The sequence below is a fragment of the Chanos chanos genome, chromosome 7 (genome assembly GCF_902362185.1).
Source record: "Chanos chanos chromosome 7, fChaCha1.1, whole genome shotgun sequence".
NCBI classification, from domain to species: Eukaryota; Metazoa; Chordata; class Actinopteri; order Gonorynchiformes; family Chanidae; genus Chanos; species Chanos chanos.
Window position 1 is genome coordinate 5,995,164 of NC_044501.1, and position 14,986 is coordinate 6,010,149.

Below are 14,986 nucleotides of genomic sequence, written 5' to 3' on the forward strand. Positions count from 1 at the left end.
CCTGGTTGTGCATGAGTGTTATGGGTTTAGTAGTGTAATTGTAATACATTAGTACCGCAATACTCTCTAAGACTGTAGCAGAGTGTTACAGCTAGTGTATCCCATTAATCTTAGTTGTTTAATTAACAGAATATTAAACACCCAAATTAATGGTTAATAAATTATATGAGACTGATTTATGAGACTGATTTATAAACCCTATCACATCTACATCTTTTGGTGTCTCTGTGTTAGGACTGCAGTTGCACCTACACAGTTCATGTTAACAGATACCTATCCTACCAGTCGAATAAGTGGCATGATGCAAGGTTTTTGCCAAATGCTGACGGCTGACAGTAGTATGGTGTGGTAACAAGTTGAGATACAATCATGCACTATCCTGGTGTGGGCCCAATGTTGCACCAGGAAGCCATTTAAACTCATTCTACAGACACAGATAATGGTAAATTCCAATGTTGTAACAGGTAGTGAAGATAGAGGTAAGGTCAATGAACAGTGTTCTTCTTACTAACCTGTATGATCTGTCACAGCGGGCTGAGTAGTCGTCTTCAAAACAGAAGTGGTAATTTCATCATCTGCAGAAAATTGGAGAAGGATGTTTGTTAGGAGTGATGGTGATAATGTGCACGACAAAGAGGCCCAGTAAATCACTTCCCATCTGCAATGCCAGGAAGGAACTATGAACAGGAGGTCTTTATCTCATAGCCTGTACTAGTCATGTTGTGAAAAACTGTGGAAAATGGAGGGGGAAAATTGGGGAAAATATGTGAATGTTCTGCATTGACTGATGAAGCACGGTCCCTGGGGTCAGGTAAAGGACTTTGTGTTGATACATAACTGAATGATGACATTGTGTTTGTCCTTGTATTATTATCAGTTGTTTATAGAGAGCACCTGCAGCTGAAATCTACAGCTTGACCAGAACTACAGCTGGAGCTACTGATTCAAATGGTCCAAATTTGACTAAAAGCTTCAAAGAGTATCTCTGAGGACCATTATGGAGATGTTGCCTGTTGAAGGACCTCCTCTTCATTTTCAGTTAACAAGCCTTGATGTGCCAGGGCAGAGATGGGAGACATGGCCCCCTGACATTAATTTCCTCAGCCAGCTTCTCCACATCAGGATACTGATGTCCTGTCCTCTCATGCCTACTGTCATGAATTGTATCATGAATTTACATCACATTATCTATATCTATTTATATCATGCATTTGTTTTTTTGTAATGGTTCTGACCAGTTTTGTGTCTCTTTTTTGCTCTGCAAAAACAAATGCCTGTGTTACTTCCTCACAGATCACATTGTATGATCATGCATCCTGTCCCTCATGGTACAGCTCTGTTTCTGGGAAATAGCATGTCTGGCTCTTGTCTCTTACCGTCTTTGTTGAATTTAGCAATGGACTATGTGTGTGTGTGTGAGAGAAAGAGAGAGAGAGAAAGAGAGAGAGAGAGAGAGAGAGAGAGAGAGAGAGAAAGAGAGAGATTATGTGAGTACTTGTTTTTGCTAATTTAAGAAGATAGCTGACTGAAAGAACTCTGTTGTACTGGGGACATGTTGGGAAAAGGGTGTGAAAGACAGAGACAACACTACTAAAAAACCATTGCACATTTGCTTTTTATAAAATATACTGGTAAAACTATTTCTGATAAAACATCTTGGTAAAACTAATTTTGAAAGCATTTTTGGTTAGAGTAGGGTTAGGGTAAGGGTTAGGATTAAGTTGTTATTGTTTACTTTTGTCATAGTTGAAATCAATAGAGTGTCCCCAGAACCTGACATCTGACAAGATCGTGAAATTGGATAAAGGGAACAAGGGTCTGTGCAAACAATGAATCAATCGATCAATTAATCAGTCAATAAATGAATCTGTTTTAATATACTTAATGTACTTTTGTTTTTAATCTTACCGCCCACAACTGTGACATCCACGTCATGATACATAAAGCCGCCCACTCCACACCGGTATGTCCCAGCATCTGACTTCTGCAGTTTACTGATGGTCACAATGAACTGTCCTGTTTCTGAGTTCTCCACTGTGTATCTCCCATGCGATGGCTGATCAGACTTGATGCTGACGTCATTCCCACCGCATGGTTTCTTACAGACAAACTTTCTGGTTCCCGGCCCAGAATTACGGGCTGGGCAAGTCACATTAATTGTTTCTCCTACATGTGCACGCAGTGACTGGGGGGACATCACAAACCTCTCACCTGTCTCACGCGCACACACACACACACACACACACACACACACACACACACACACACACACAGACACACACACATGCACACACACACACACACACGCACACGCACACACAAACACACAAACACAAGACACACACACACACACACACACACACACACACACATGAACACACAGTCCCTTTTTGCTTATTTATTGATTTTGGATTATTCATTGTCTATGAACATGCTAGTATATATTATATTTTTGTTGCTATAGTTGCCAAAAGAGATACTACAGTGCATAGATTACTGTCTGCCTTTTAAGACGTGGGTTTAGGCAGTAATCAGGTCTAAGACTATATTTGAGTTCTGGATTCTAGAGGAACTGTGCCCTCACCATACTTATCCAATGGTCATGACCGTTGGGAACGAACATCATTTTCTGACTTGCAGTCAAAGCAGAACTCCATCGTAATTAGCTAGTTTTAGCATGTCATACAACTATCTTTCAACATATATATCGAAATGCTTCATCTTGCTTGAAAAAAAAAACGAAAACAAACAAAACTCACCTGAGAGAACAATCCAAATGACAATACGAAAAGTCCACATTTTGACAAACTAACAGATGTTACCTCTATTCCTAGCCCAGTACAATACCACAACAGTTGGGAAATTCTAATGTTCTAAACTTATTCTGTCACCTTGCAGTTGGAGTAGCAACAGGTTCTTCCAGAACCATCTAACCACGTTTTAGCTGAGACTTTTTGACAGAAATTTGGCCGTAGCACTAACGATCCTCAATTCCTTGAATGTGTGGCTTGAGACGGTTGCATGTCCTCATGAAACTCACGAAAGAGCAGTAAAGGGAAGTTCTTAGGTCAGAGCAGCGTAAACAGCATTAAGAGTGTTATGGTGTCTGGGGTTGGAGATGCTTTGTGTTTTTGTGCAATCAGCACATTTTTTTTTTTGTTTGTTTGTTTGTTTGTTTGTTTTTTACATACCTCAGGCATTTGAGCATCCAACACAGACTTGAACCTCTATGCTGTTGGTACTCACCAGACGAAAAATTGCTTGTGCAAAATCAGCTGTTGTGTAATCGATCAGCTGTTTAACATCAATATTTCTTCACAACTGCTTACATGACATCTGTGGTGAAAACTTTGGTATTGATGCCTGACATCGATACCCGATATCAATATCTGAATACGAACAGTTGAATCTGAACAGTTGTCTGTGACTTGCTTGAGTTCAGTCAGGCTGAGTTTCAACTGTTTAGTTGGAGCTTTCAGATCAGCAAAAAATGAACTACAGTTCACTCCAACCAGTTCACTCGGGTTGGGACCCCCACCCCCCCCAGTTTTCACTTATGCAAAACTATCTTAGATCTGTGATTACAGCATTGTGGGATGAGTCAGTCATTTGTACATAATGAGAGATAGAGAGAGAGAGAGAGAGAGAGAGAGAGAGAAGAGTGCACTCAGTCACAGTATGGCGAAGTCCTGTTTCTCTCTCTCTCTCTCTCTCTCTCTCTCTCTCTTTCTCTCTCTCACATCTGATATGGTGTGAACAATCAAATTTGAACAAGTGAACTCAAAGGTTTTTCTCAGCAACATCCAGTGTTGAGCAACATTTTACCGTTACTATGGTAACACTCAGTTCTTTCACACTTTTTTAATTTCACTTCATCTTGTAACTTCCTGTCCCTTCTTGATTCTAAAACATTATCTCAAACATAGGGTGTCATGGTTATTGACCTTTCTTTTCTTTTCTTTTTTCTTTTTTTTTTTAACACGCCTCAGGCATTTGAGCATCCAACACAGACTTGAACCTCTATGCTGTTGGAATGACATGGCATGACATCTGTAGTGAAAACTTTGGTATCGATGCCTGATATCGATACCCGATATCAATATCTGAATACTTATCTGAATCTGAACAGTTGTCTGTGACTTGCTTGAGTTCAGTCAGGCTGAGTTTGGTTTAGGCTATATGGAGCTTTCAGATCAGCAAAAAATGAACTACAGTTCACTCCAACCAGTTCACTCGGGTTGGGACCCCCACCACCCCAGTTTTCACTTATGCAAAACTATCTTAGATCTGTGATTACAGCATCGTAGGATGAGTCAGTCATTTATATATAATGAGAGAGAGAGAGAGAGAGAGAGAGAGAGAGAATAGTGCACTCAGTCACAGTATGGGGAAGTCCTGCTTCTCTCTCTCTCTCTTTCTCTCTCTCTCTCTCTCTCTCTCTCTCTCTCTCACTTCTGATATGGTGTGAACAATCAAATCTTTTTCTCAGAAATGTCCATTGTTGAGCAACATTGCACCGTTGCTATGGTAACACTCAGTTCTTTCACACTTCTTTAAATGCACTGTATCTTGTAACTTCCTCTCTCTTGTTGATTCTCAAACACAAACATTCAAATATTAATTATTGTCTTTGTGGTTTGCATGTTTTCTAAAACAAAAAAAAATCTAAATTTATAGATCTATTTACAAGTTTCCACATAAACAAGGTAATAAGACCCCATTGTGGAATAAGTACACATATGTACATATGACAAAAACATTTTTGAAACACAGCACATATACATATCTGTAGTGTAAATCAGGTCAAACAAAACAAAATGTCTCAGGCATGTAAGATTGTCGGTACCTTCAAACTGTTCGGTCTTTCCCAGCGAAGATGTCTTTGTTGAGTCTAAGTGGGTTTCAGGTGGGTTAAGGTGAGATTTGGCTGAGCACTAGGCAGCCTCAATGATTTTATGACTAACTACGTCTGACACCAGTGCAGTTATGCTCCATTAGAGAAACTGTCATGGGTATAGTACCATAAATTTGCATTATGCAAACAGCTTGTCTGATGGGAGTAACCTGTCTGAGGTCCTGTAAAGACTCATTGCCAAGAGCTTGGACATTTTCTCTGTCAGTGACACATTTGGATGTTCTCATGTCCTCTTCACCTGCTCAAGTCTCTTGTCATGCCAATGGTATGAGGAAAATCTGGTTAATGGTTCACTGTGAATATTAGACTTAACACTAATATCACTTTGCTGTAACCATAGCCTTATTTTGGAACCTGAACCCAGTGAAATCACAGATATTCTGAAAAACTCTATTTATAACTCAGCGCTCTGAACACTGAACCTAGAAATTATTCTGAATAACTCTTCATTAGCCGTACATATAATAAATAACAGCATTAAAGTAGCAGGTACAATACTACTCTTCGAATTCAATACTTCTAGCTAACTAAGTTCAGTAACTAGGAAATAATTTATCACGTACTCAAAGAGTAGGAATACAGACGTACACGTTTATTACAACGATCAAATTCAAACGGTACAGAATGAATCTAATGTTGAATAAATTGGAAATCAGGTGGAATTAAGGCACGTCCGCTATACACACACATACAACAGCATCTAATTTACTAACAAGAAGACCAACAACTAACGGTAGACAATAACAGTATCCTCGTTACCTAAAGTATTTATGAATGAACAACTACGCGAGCATGAGGCATTACTCACGAGAAGGCACGCTTAACCAAAAGAACTACCTGAGTGATGTTCTAGTGGAGTTACACGCAAAAAGGGCTTGTGAGGAAGGGAGAGAAAAGGGATGAGGAAGAAGAGGAGCAGGCCCAGCCACGTTCAGGTATGAGAGATCGGAGTTACCGAGGTTGGCAGAAGGAGACCGTGAGCGAGACTTCGTGTAGGTGCCGGGAAAGTCTTTTAGCGTCACGGATCTTCCGTAGCGGTGAGCCTGGGTCGATTCTTCGTGGAGACGAGCAGGACAGAACGGATGGACTTACATTACGGCTGATACAACCGGAGCTTAACTGGAGCTGAACCTTAGCGCAGCTGAACTGAACTTTGGCGCAGCTGAACTGACCTACAGGATAGCAGAGAGTCTGGCATTTTATCTGATTTGCAGACGGGGGGGTGCTGCTATCCTTTTGGGGGTGTCTCTGTCTGAAAGGAGACACTCCTTGGAATTTGGGAAGTATTAATTTGAGCTCGGTTGAAATAATTTTACATAACTTTTTCCCATTAAAGAATAGTAAAATTACGTCCGCTTACTCGAATCTACCGCATTTTATGCTCCCGAACAAGACCAAATATGGTCTCTTTACCATTAAAAACAGCACAATTACACCGATGGTCATACAATTAGCGGCTCATGACTTGGCTCCTGGCTATTTCTAAGTTTTACCGCGCATTTATGACTATACGAACAGTTATGCATATTTAACTGATAATATCGTATGGTTAGTTTCATTTTTCTTTTGTTCTACATAGTTTGTGCCCGAGTGGAGCAATGCAGATGGGGCCTGTGACACGGTCTGAATTCCATTCTCAAAGGGAAACTAACCTCCCGGGGTGATCTAGTCTCCCTCACAATTAAACATTATCAGCATTTGAGCAAATGGTCTGGGGTTAGCTGCCCTAAAACATCAAGCCTGACGTCTGTTAGGTGTTACAGCGAGTGGTCTCTGCTTTGATATGCATTGGTCCTGCATGCAGGGAGGCCTGGGCCATGAAGAGAGAACTGAGATCAAAGGGGATAGGGATAGAGAGGCAGAGTGAGGGTGATAGAAATAGATAGGGAAGGGTGAAAAAGAGGGAGAGAGTTTACACAACTGCATCTTTAATTACTAAGGAACACTGAAGGTTAACAAATGTCCTTTTCTTTCTGAGAGCTGCACAGTGTCTGCCCGACACTCTATAAGCCGTATTTAAATTCCCTTAAATTGGCATATTCTAAATGACTTTGCTTTTTGTAAAAGGTCGGTTGAAGAACCATTGCTCTAAACAATATGCTCTTTAATTAAAAATTAAAAAAAAAAAAACAGAATAGAAAATGCTCTGAGAAAGAACAGCAGGGTGTGACTCACCTCTGGGCTCCAGCAGGTTGGTGAAAATGTATACTGGCGTAGTGGATGTTGTCTGCCTGTGTTTTTTCTCTCGTGTCAACACACTGCTTCTCTTTGTTAGCGTATTGTTCACTCTCAGCTGTGCCACAGAGAGATAGTCTTGACCATCTAGATAAGGGGTGGGCAAATCCGGTCCTGGAGGGCCATGGTCCTGCTGTTTCTCTTGTCAACCAACTAAATACAGTCTCTGATTGGCTGAGGAGCATACACACCTGTTTTTTAAAGTGAAAATCAACAGGTAGCTAAGAGGTGAAAAAAAAACGGCAGGACACCGGCCCTCCAGGACTGGATTTGCCCACCTCTGGTCTAGATAGTCTAGACCGTCTCTGGACACTACCTTGGTGCCTGAACCTCCGCCTATGACATTCCTTTACAGACACTCCTGGACAACATTAGTAAAGCAAGAGGAGAAAAAAAGCAAAAGCACAGTAAAATGTCCAGCTTTTGAACATAACTCCTCATCACAGCACTGCTATCACCCTTATTCCCAGTAGGGTCATTTCAAAGATGTTGCCAGAGGAGTTTCACACCAGATACCTACGGAGCACATTGGGCTTATTTTACCCATTTCTCAGACTAAGGACAAAGTCAGTGAAGCAGGTACGTGTTTGGCACAGGGCAGCTACCCTTTATGTGAACTTTATGTGCACTTCCTGGTCTCGTTTGGAACCTACACCCTGACCCAGTTGGAGCAAATTCTCACTGGGAATGATCAGAGCTCAGAAACACTAGAACTGACTAACAGCTAGTGTTTCATCTCACTCTCTCTCTCTCTTTCTCTCTCTCTCTCTCTCTCTCTCTCTCTCTCTCTCTCTCTCTCTCTCTCTCTCTCTGTGTGTGTGTGTAGTTCCTGTTTTGAGGTTTGCTCTGCAGCCATGTCACTTCTCCTCTTCCTTCTGTTCAAAGAACAAATAAATTCATGATATGGAAAGAGGACATCACATCTGATTGTTTTTCGTTTGCGGGGGGTGGGGCAGTAGGTAGCGCTGTCGCCCCACAGTAAGAAGGTTTCTGTCCTTTCTGTCTGGAGTTTGCATGTTCTCCCTGTGACTGCATGGGTTTCCTCCAGGTGGAGGGAAAGTACATGACGAAACCCAGCACAAACTTCAGGTTGCCTCCTCTCTTTACTTAACATCAGAGGAGCAATCAAACAGCACTGAGCACATGGCTCCAGCTCCTGTCTTAATTTGTTACTGACATTGACAGCAATTTCCTGCACTACTTGGGTTTCATATCAGTTGATGATGTAGCAATAACTCAACACACAGACATAAAATGTTCCTCCCCTTTACTCTGCTCAGTGGCCCATTGTAAAACTCCTTAACCAAACAGGAGAGATCTTGACTTTCTGGGCCTGTGCTGATGCAGGGGTTAATCAAGACCAAGTAGAGGGTAATCATCCCTAGTGTTTTCACCAAACAGTTTCCCCCAATAGAGAGTCTTTGTGTGAATGGCTTGACACAGGATACTGTGGGTTTGTCATGGAGAAACTCACAGATGAAAAGATTTAAAAAGCTGAGACACCTTTGAATTCACCAAACATTATACCTCAAAACAAAACGTTTCTCTCCTCTCAGTTTACTTGCCATAAGAAGTGTGCACAGACAGTGCTCAACAAATGCTCCAAATTTCCTGACTTCCTCAATAATTCATTAGCAATACGTACAATAACTGTCCTACACTCCTTTTGTAACCCTCGTGAAATGCACTGCACTGTGAAAGTTAGTTTCTTGCTGTAATAGTAGAATTCCTCTAGAGGGCACTCTAAAACTGAAACGCTGTTCATCATCGTGAAAAAGATCAACAATTCTGACTTCCATGCTGTGAGGAGATCTAGTCCTAATTTACCAAATGTTGCTGAAAGAAGTGCTTAGTTATATTTAGTTTCCACTAGACGTGTAACGGTTCGCCCTTTTAAGCAATTGCGTCGGTTTTTGGGACACAGTTCAGCTTGGTTTGGGTTGAAAGAAAACAGAAGCAGCTCCAAACTGAACAATATATAAATTTAACACAAAATAACAACTTTTGCATGAAGAACAACAAAACTCTGCAAAACTGAGAATGAACAAAATATATTTTAATTCATATTCATATACCCCAGTATAATATGTTATTTATGCTCTGAGTTATGACACCATGAGTTTTTAACAATTTTTAAAAATGGTTACTTGTTCAGCATTGTCATTAAGGTTAAGCAGGACGCATGTTATAATCGTCCGTTCAGCTAATGTACACGTTCACCTCTGAATAAGCACAACGCAGTGTGTGTGAATTCAGAGGTGAAATGGTGTATGGTATTATAGTTAGTGATTACTGGGTTGAAACAGTGACTACTGTGAGTTTTCCCAGTGTAACTGGGAGTATCAGGACCACAGTTTGAGAGATAAAGACTGAGTCTAGTTCTGGAGTAAATCCAATTTAAATGGACAATCTCTTCAAAATGGAGTTCAGTCCAGGATTGGGCTTAATCCTTGTCTAAAAAACTCAGCCCTGGATGTGCTACTGACTGCAGATACTGATCCACAGAAAATCTGAGGGGGTGGTGAGAAACAGAAAAAACAAAGAGCGCCAATCAGAGGGCAGGAGAAGATGAGGAAGTCCTTGTATGGACATGTGTGTAATATTTGACAGGTCATAGTACACTTAAGCCTGGGTTACAGTTAATCACTACCAACAGAGAAGTCAACTCTGTCACCTAATCTTTCTAGATAGAGGAACAGGACCTCTGAAAAAATACAAAGGGAAGAGACACAACAGAAACAGGAAAGCAGGTTTATCACAGTTTATTACAAGTCCAAAAATAGTCTCCAAGGAATTCAGAAAGTGCATAAAAACTGTTAAAAAGATTTTTTTTTTTTTTTTAAAAAAAGGAGAGGAATAAAAAGACATTTCATGGCAGTGGCGACAGGGCTCGTTTTGTCTGCCCTGTCCCTTTAAGAGGAGGGGCGTGGCAGCCAACATGCCGGGAATATTGAATGACATCACCAATGTTGTTTTCAGCTCTCTGTGTTGAATTCCAGGCACTGCTTCTGAGACATGGCACGTTTCATCCAATCACAGCAACTCTCCTGCAGCTCCCACCTGGATTCAAATGACTTTCCTGATTTTCATTTAATCTAATGGAAGATTTAAGGAAGACACATGAGGTTCCCTCTGAAAAGAACAAAGATGTGTAGCAAGCTTACATTTATTCAGCATTCATGTAACTAGAAAAAGAAGTGAAATCAAAAATGGAAAACCTTGCAAGGCCATCACATAGATACATTGTAGACACAAGGCATGGTTCCCAAGTCCTTGACATACTTGAAATTTTGTGAATCTTTTAGACGGTGTGGGAGCCCTGACAAGGTCTCAGATTCAAAGTTCATGTGGCACTTGCTCAAAGGCTAAACACAAGAGAAAGCAGCAAGAACAGCAAAGAAGATCCCTAAACTTATTCTCAAGGATGTTTCAGGCCACTGAGGATGTACGTCTTTGATGTAGGAGGTGACAGTGTTGACCAAAAGCATAGTGACTATACTGGGGAAATGTAAGCCACCAACTTAAGTGGTTTAGGGGATGCTTATTAATCAACATTGCTGGCCAGGCCTGTTTGGGAGTAACCAGTTCATGTTAACCGATACCTATCCTACCAGTCGAATAAGTGGCATGATGCCAGGTTTTTGCCAAATGCTGACGGCTGACAGTAGTATGGTGTGGTAACAACTTGAGATACAATCATGTACTATCCTGGTGTGCACCTGGAAGCCTTTTAAACTCATTCTACAGAGACAGGTAATGGTAAAGGCCAATGCTGGAACAGGCAGTGAAGGTGGAGGTAAGGTCGATGAATAGTGTTCTTCTTACTAACCTGTATGATCTGTCACAGCGGGCTGAGTAGTCGTCTTTTAAACAGTTGTGGTAATTTCGTCATCTGCAGAAAATTGGAGAAGGATATTTGTTAGGAGTGATGGTGTTAATGTGCACGACAAAGAGGCCCAGTAAACCACTTCCCAATTGCAATGCCAGGAAGGAATTAGGCACAGGAGGTCTTTATCTCGTAGCCTGTACCAGTCATGTTGTGAAAAACTGTGGAAAATGGAGGAGAAAAATTGGGGAAAACATATGGATGTTCTGCATTGACCGATGAAGCACGGTCCCTGGGGTCAGGGAGAGAACTTACAGAACTACAGCTGGAGCTACTGATTCTCAAACGGTCCAAATGTGACCAAAAAGCTTCAAAGAGTATCTCTGGGGACAATTATGGAGATGTTGCCTGTTGAAGGGCCTCCTATTCATTTTCAGTTAACAAGCTTTGGTGTGCAAGAGCAGAGATGGGAGACATGGCCCCCTGACATTAATTTCCTCAGTCAGCTTCTCCACATCAGAATACTGATGTCCTGTCCTCTCATGCCTACTGTCATGAATGGTATCAGTTATTTACATCACATATCTATATCTATTTATATCATGCATTTGTTTTTTTGTAATGGTTCTGACCAGTTTTGTGTCTCTTTTTTGCTCTGCAAAAACAAATGCCTGTGTTACGTCCTCACAGATCACCTTGTATGATCATGCATCCTGTCCCTCATGGTACAACTCTGTTTCTGGGAAATAGCATGCCTGGCTCTTGTCTCTTACCATCTTTGTTGAATTTAGCAATGACTACGTGTGTGTGTGTGTGTGTGTGTGTGTGTGTGTGAGTGTGAGAGAGAGAGAGAGAGAGAGAGAGAGAGAATGTGAGTACTTGTTTTTACTAATTTAAGAAGATAGCTGACTTTAAGAACCCTGTTGTACTGGGGACATGTTGGGAAAAGGGTGAAAGACAGAGGCAACACTACTAAAAACCATTGCACATTTGCTTTTTATAAAATATACTGGTAAAACTATTTCTGATAAAGCATCTTGGTAAAGCTAATTTTGAAAGCATTTTTGGTTAGAGTAGGGTTAGCGTAAGGGTTAGGATTAAGCTTTTATTGTTTACTTTTGTCATAGTGAAAATCAATAGAGGGTCCCCAGAACCTGACATCTGACAAGATCGTGAAATTGGATAAAGGGAACAAGGGTCTGTAAAAACAATCAATCAGTCAATCTAATTAATCAATCAGTAAATGAATCTGTTTTAATATACTTAATGTACTTTTGTTCTTAATCTTACCGCCCACAACTGTGACATCCACGTCATGATACACAGAGCCGCCCGCTCCACACAAGTACGTCCCAGCATCTGACTTCTGCAGTTTACTGATGGTCACAATGAACTCTCCTGTTTCTGAGGTCTCCACTGTGTATCTCCCATGCGATGGCTGATCAGACATGATGACGACGTCATTCATACCACACGGTTTCTTACAGACAAACTTTCTGGTTCCCCGCCCAGAATCACGGGCTGGGCAAGTCACATTAATTGTTTCTCCAACATGTGCACGCAGTGACTGGGGGGACATCACAAACCTCTCACCTGTCTCGCACACAGACACACAAACGCACACGCACACACACACACACAAACACAAGACACACACACACACACACACAAACACATGAACACACAGTTGATGTAAGTGCCTTTTTGCTTATTTACTGATTTTGGATTATTCATTGTCTATGAACATACTAATATATCTCCTATATTTTTGTTGCTATAGTTGCCAGAAGAGATACTGCAGTGCATAGATTACTGTCTGGCTTTTAAGATGTGGGTTTAGGCAGTAATCAGGTCTAAGAACATCTATATTTGAGTTCTGGATTCTAGATGAACTGTGCCCTAACCTTACCTATCCAACGGTCATGATCATAGTGAGAGAACATCATTCTCTGACTTGCAGTCAAAGCAGAACTCCACCATAATTAGCTAGTTTTAGCATGTCATACAACTATCTTTCAACATATTTATCAAAATGTTTGATCTTACAAAAAAAAAAAACAACCACCAAAAACAAACAAAACTCACCTGAGAGAACAATCCAAATGACAATACGAAAAGTCCACATTTTGACAAACTAACAGATGTTACCTCTATTCCTACCCAGTACAATACCACAACAGTTGGGAGATTCTAATGTTCTAAACTTATTCTGTCACCTTCCAGTTGGAGTAGCAACAGGTTCTTCCAGAACCATCTAACCACGTTTGAGCTGAGACTTGAAATTTCCTGGGCCTCTTTGACAGAAATTTGGCCGTAGCAATAACGATCCTCAATTCCTTGAATGTGTGGCTTGAGACGGTAGCATGTCCTCATGAAACTCACGAAAGAACAGTAAAGGGAGGGTCTTAGGTCAGAGCAGCGTGAACAGCACAGACGCTTTGTGTTTTTGCGCAATCTCTCTTTCTCAGGCATGAAACTCTCATTATACAGTTTAAACTTTTGACACAAACCCAAAAAAGATCTTTGGTTAATCTTCTGAAGGTTAACAATCAAAGCACAGAAGTTACAGTGTTAACTTTGACAAATGCATATGTAGATAGAGCAGTAGGACATTATCTCAAATTTAGGTTGTCATGGTGTCACGCTGGTGGTGTGGTGCAGGACCCAAGTGCAAGGCACGATGGTTGACGGTGATAAAACGGAAGGCTTTACTTAAAATGAAGACCATAATACAGTGCAAACAAATAACAAAAGCTGATAACAAAAAGGTGCAGCATAACAGTGTGCAAAAACACAAACAACGATAGACAAAGACAAGGCAAACACTAGGACTTAAATACAAGGGAGAACTAGACAGGGCAAAACAGGATTGGTTCAAATTAACAAGGTTAATAATTAGACAAACAGGAACAGGTGAGGGGCGGAGACAGACAGAGCAGGAGCACAAAGACAGAACAAAACAAAATGGAGGTGCAGGCTGTGACACATGGTTACTGACTTTTTTTTTTTTCTTTTTTTTTTTTAACATGCCTCAGGCATTTGAGCATCCAACACAGACTTGAACCTTTATGCTGTTGGTAGTCACCTGACAAAAAATTGCTTGTGCAAAAGCATGAACATGTTAAGAAGTGTTAGTATTAAGTTGTTATTGTTTACTTTTGTTATAGTGAAAATCAATAGAGGGTCCCCAGAACCTGACATCTGACAAGATCGTGAAATTGGATAAAGGGAACAAGGGTCTGTACAAACAATCAATCAGTTAATCTATGAATTAATCAATCAGTAAATGAATCTGTTTTAATATACTTTATTGTACTTTTGTTCTTAATCTTACCGCCCACAACTGTGACATCCACTTCATAATATGTAGAGGCGCCCACTCCACACACGTACGTCCCAGCGTCTGACTTCTGCAGTTTACTGATGGTCACAATGAACTCTCCTGTTCCTGAGGTCTCCACTGTGTATCTCCCATCCAAGGTCTGACCAGACATGATGGTGAAGTCATTGATACCACACGGTTTCTTACAGACAAACTTTCTGGTTCCCCGCCCAGAATCACGGGCTGGGCAAGTCACATTAATTGTTTCTCCAACATGTGCACGCAGTGACTGGGGGGACATCACAATCCTCTCACCTGTCTCACGCACACACACACGCACACACACACATACACACACACACACACAAACACAAGACACACACACACACACATATGAACACACAGTTGATATAAGTAGCTTTTTGCTTATTTATTGATTTTGGATTATTCATTGTCTATGAACATACTAATATTTCTCCTGTATTTTTGTTGCTATAGTTGCCAGAAGAGATACTGCAGTGCATAGATTACTGTCTGGCTTTTAAGACGTGGGTTTAGGCAGTAATCAGGTCTAAGAACATCTATATTTGAGTTCTGGATTCTAGATGAACTGTGCCCTAACCTTACCTATCCAACGGTCATGATCATAGTGAGAGAACATCATTCTCTGACTTGCAGTCAAAGCAGA

The 14,986-nt window shown here is 40.9% G+C and overlaps 2 protein-coding genes across 2 annotated transcripts in view; both read right to left on the reverse strand.

The window, feature by feature from the left end:
• The window catches only part of LOC115815914 (polymeric immunoglobulin receptor-like), a 5,157-nt gene extending 2,960 nt beyond the window's left edge, over positions 1-2,197 (reverse strand). Inside the window, exons 1-2 of the mRNA XM_030778884.1 lie at positions 1,909-2,197; positions 513-575 (exon numbers count right to left, since the gene is read on the reverse strand). Coding sequence (XP_030634744.1) covers positions 513-575; positions 1,909-2,197 — 352 coding nt within the window. The remainder of the gene's footprint in view (positions 1-512; positions 576-1,908) is intronic.
• Positions 2,198-11,144: 8,947 nt separating this feature from the next.
• Positions 11,145-14,585, reverse strand: LOC115815915 (polymeric immunoglobulin receptor-like). Its single transcript, XM_030778885.1, has 3 exons — positions 14,311-14,585; positions 12,267-12,569; positions 11,145-11,197 (listed from the first exon to the last, which is right to left on the reverse strand). The coding sequence occupies exons 1-3, from the start codon at positions 14,468-14,470 to the stop codon at positions 11,145-11,147; spliced, it is 516 nt and encodes a 171-aa protein (XP_030634745.1). The 5' UTR covers positions 14,471-14,585.
• Positions 14,586-14,986: the final 401 nt, after the last annotated feature.

Excerpts from the sequence above, each read along its gene's own strand:
- LOC115815915 (XM_030778885.1), bottom strand. The coding sequence starts at position 14,470 with ATGTCTGGTCAGACCTTGGATGGGAGATACACAGTGGAGACCTCAGGA. Across the intron at positions 12,570-14,310 it reads GGATGTCACAGTTGTGGGCG|GTGAGAGGTTTGTGATGTCC; the intron begins GTAAGATTAAGA and ends TGTGCGAGACAG. Across the intron at positions 11,198-12,266 it reads GGATGTCACAGTTGTGGGCG|TTTTTCACAACATGACTGGT; the intron begins GTAAGATTAAGA and ends CATTTTCCACAG.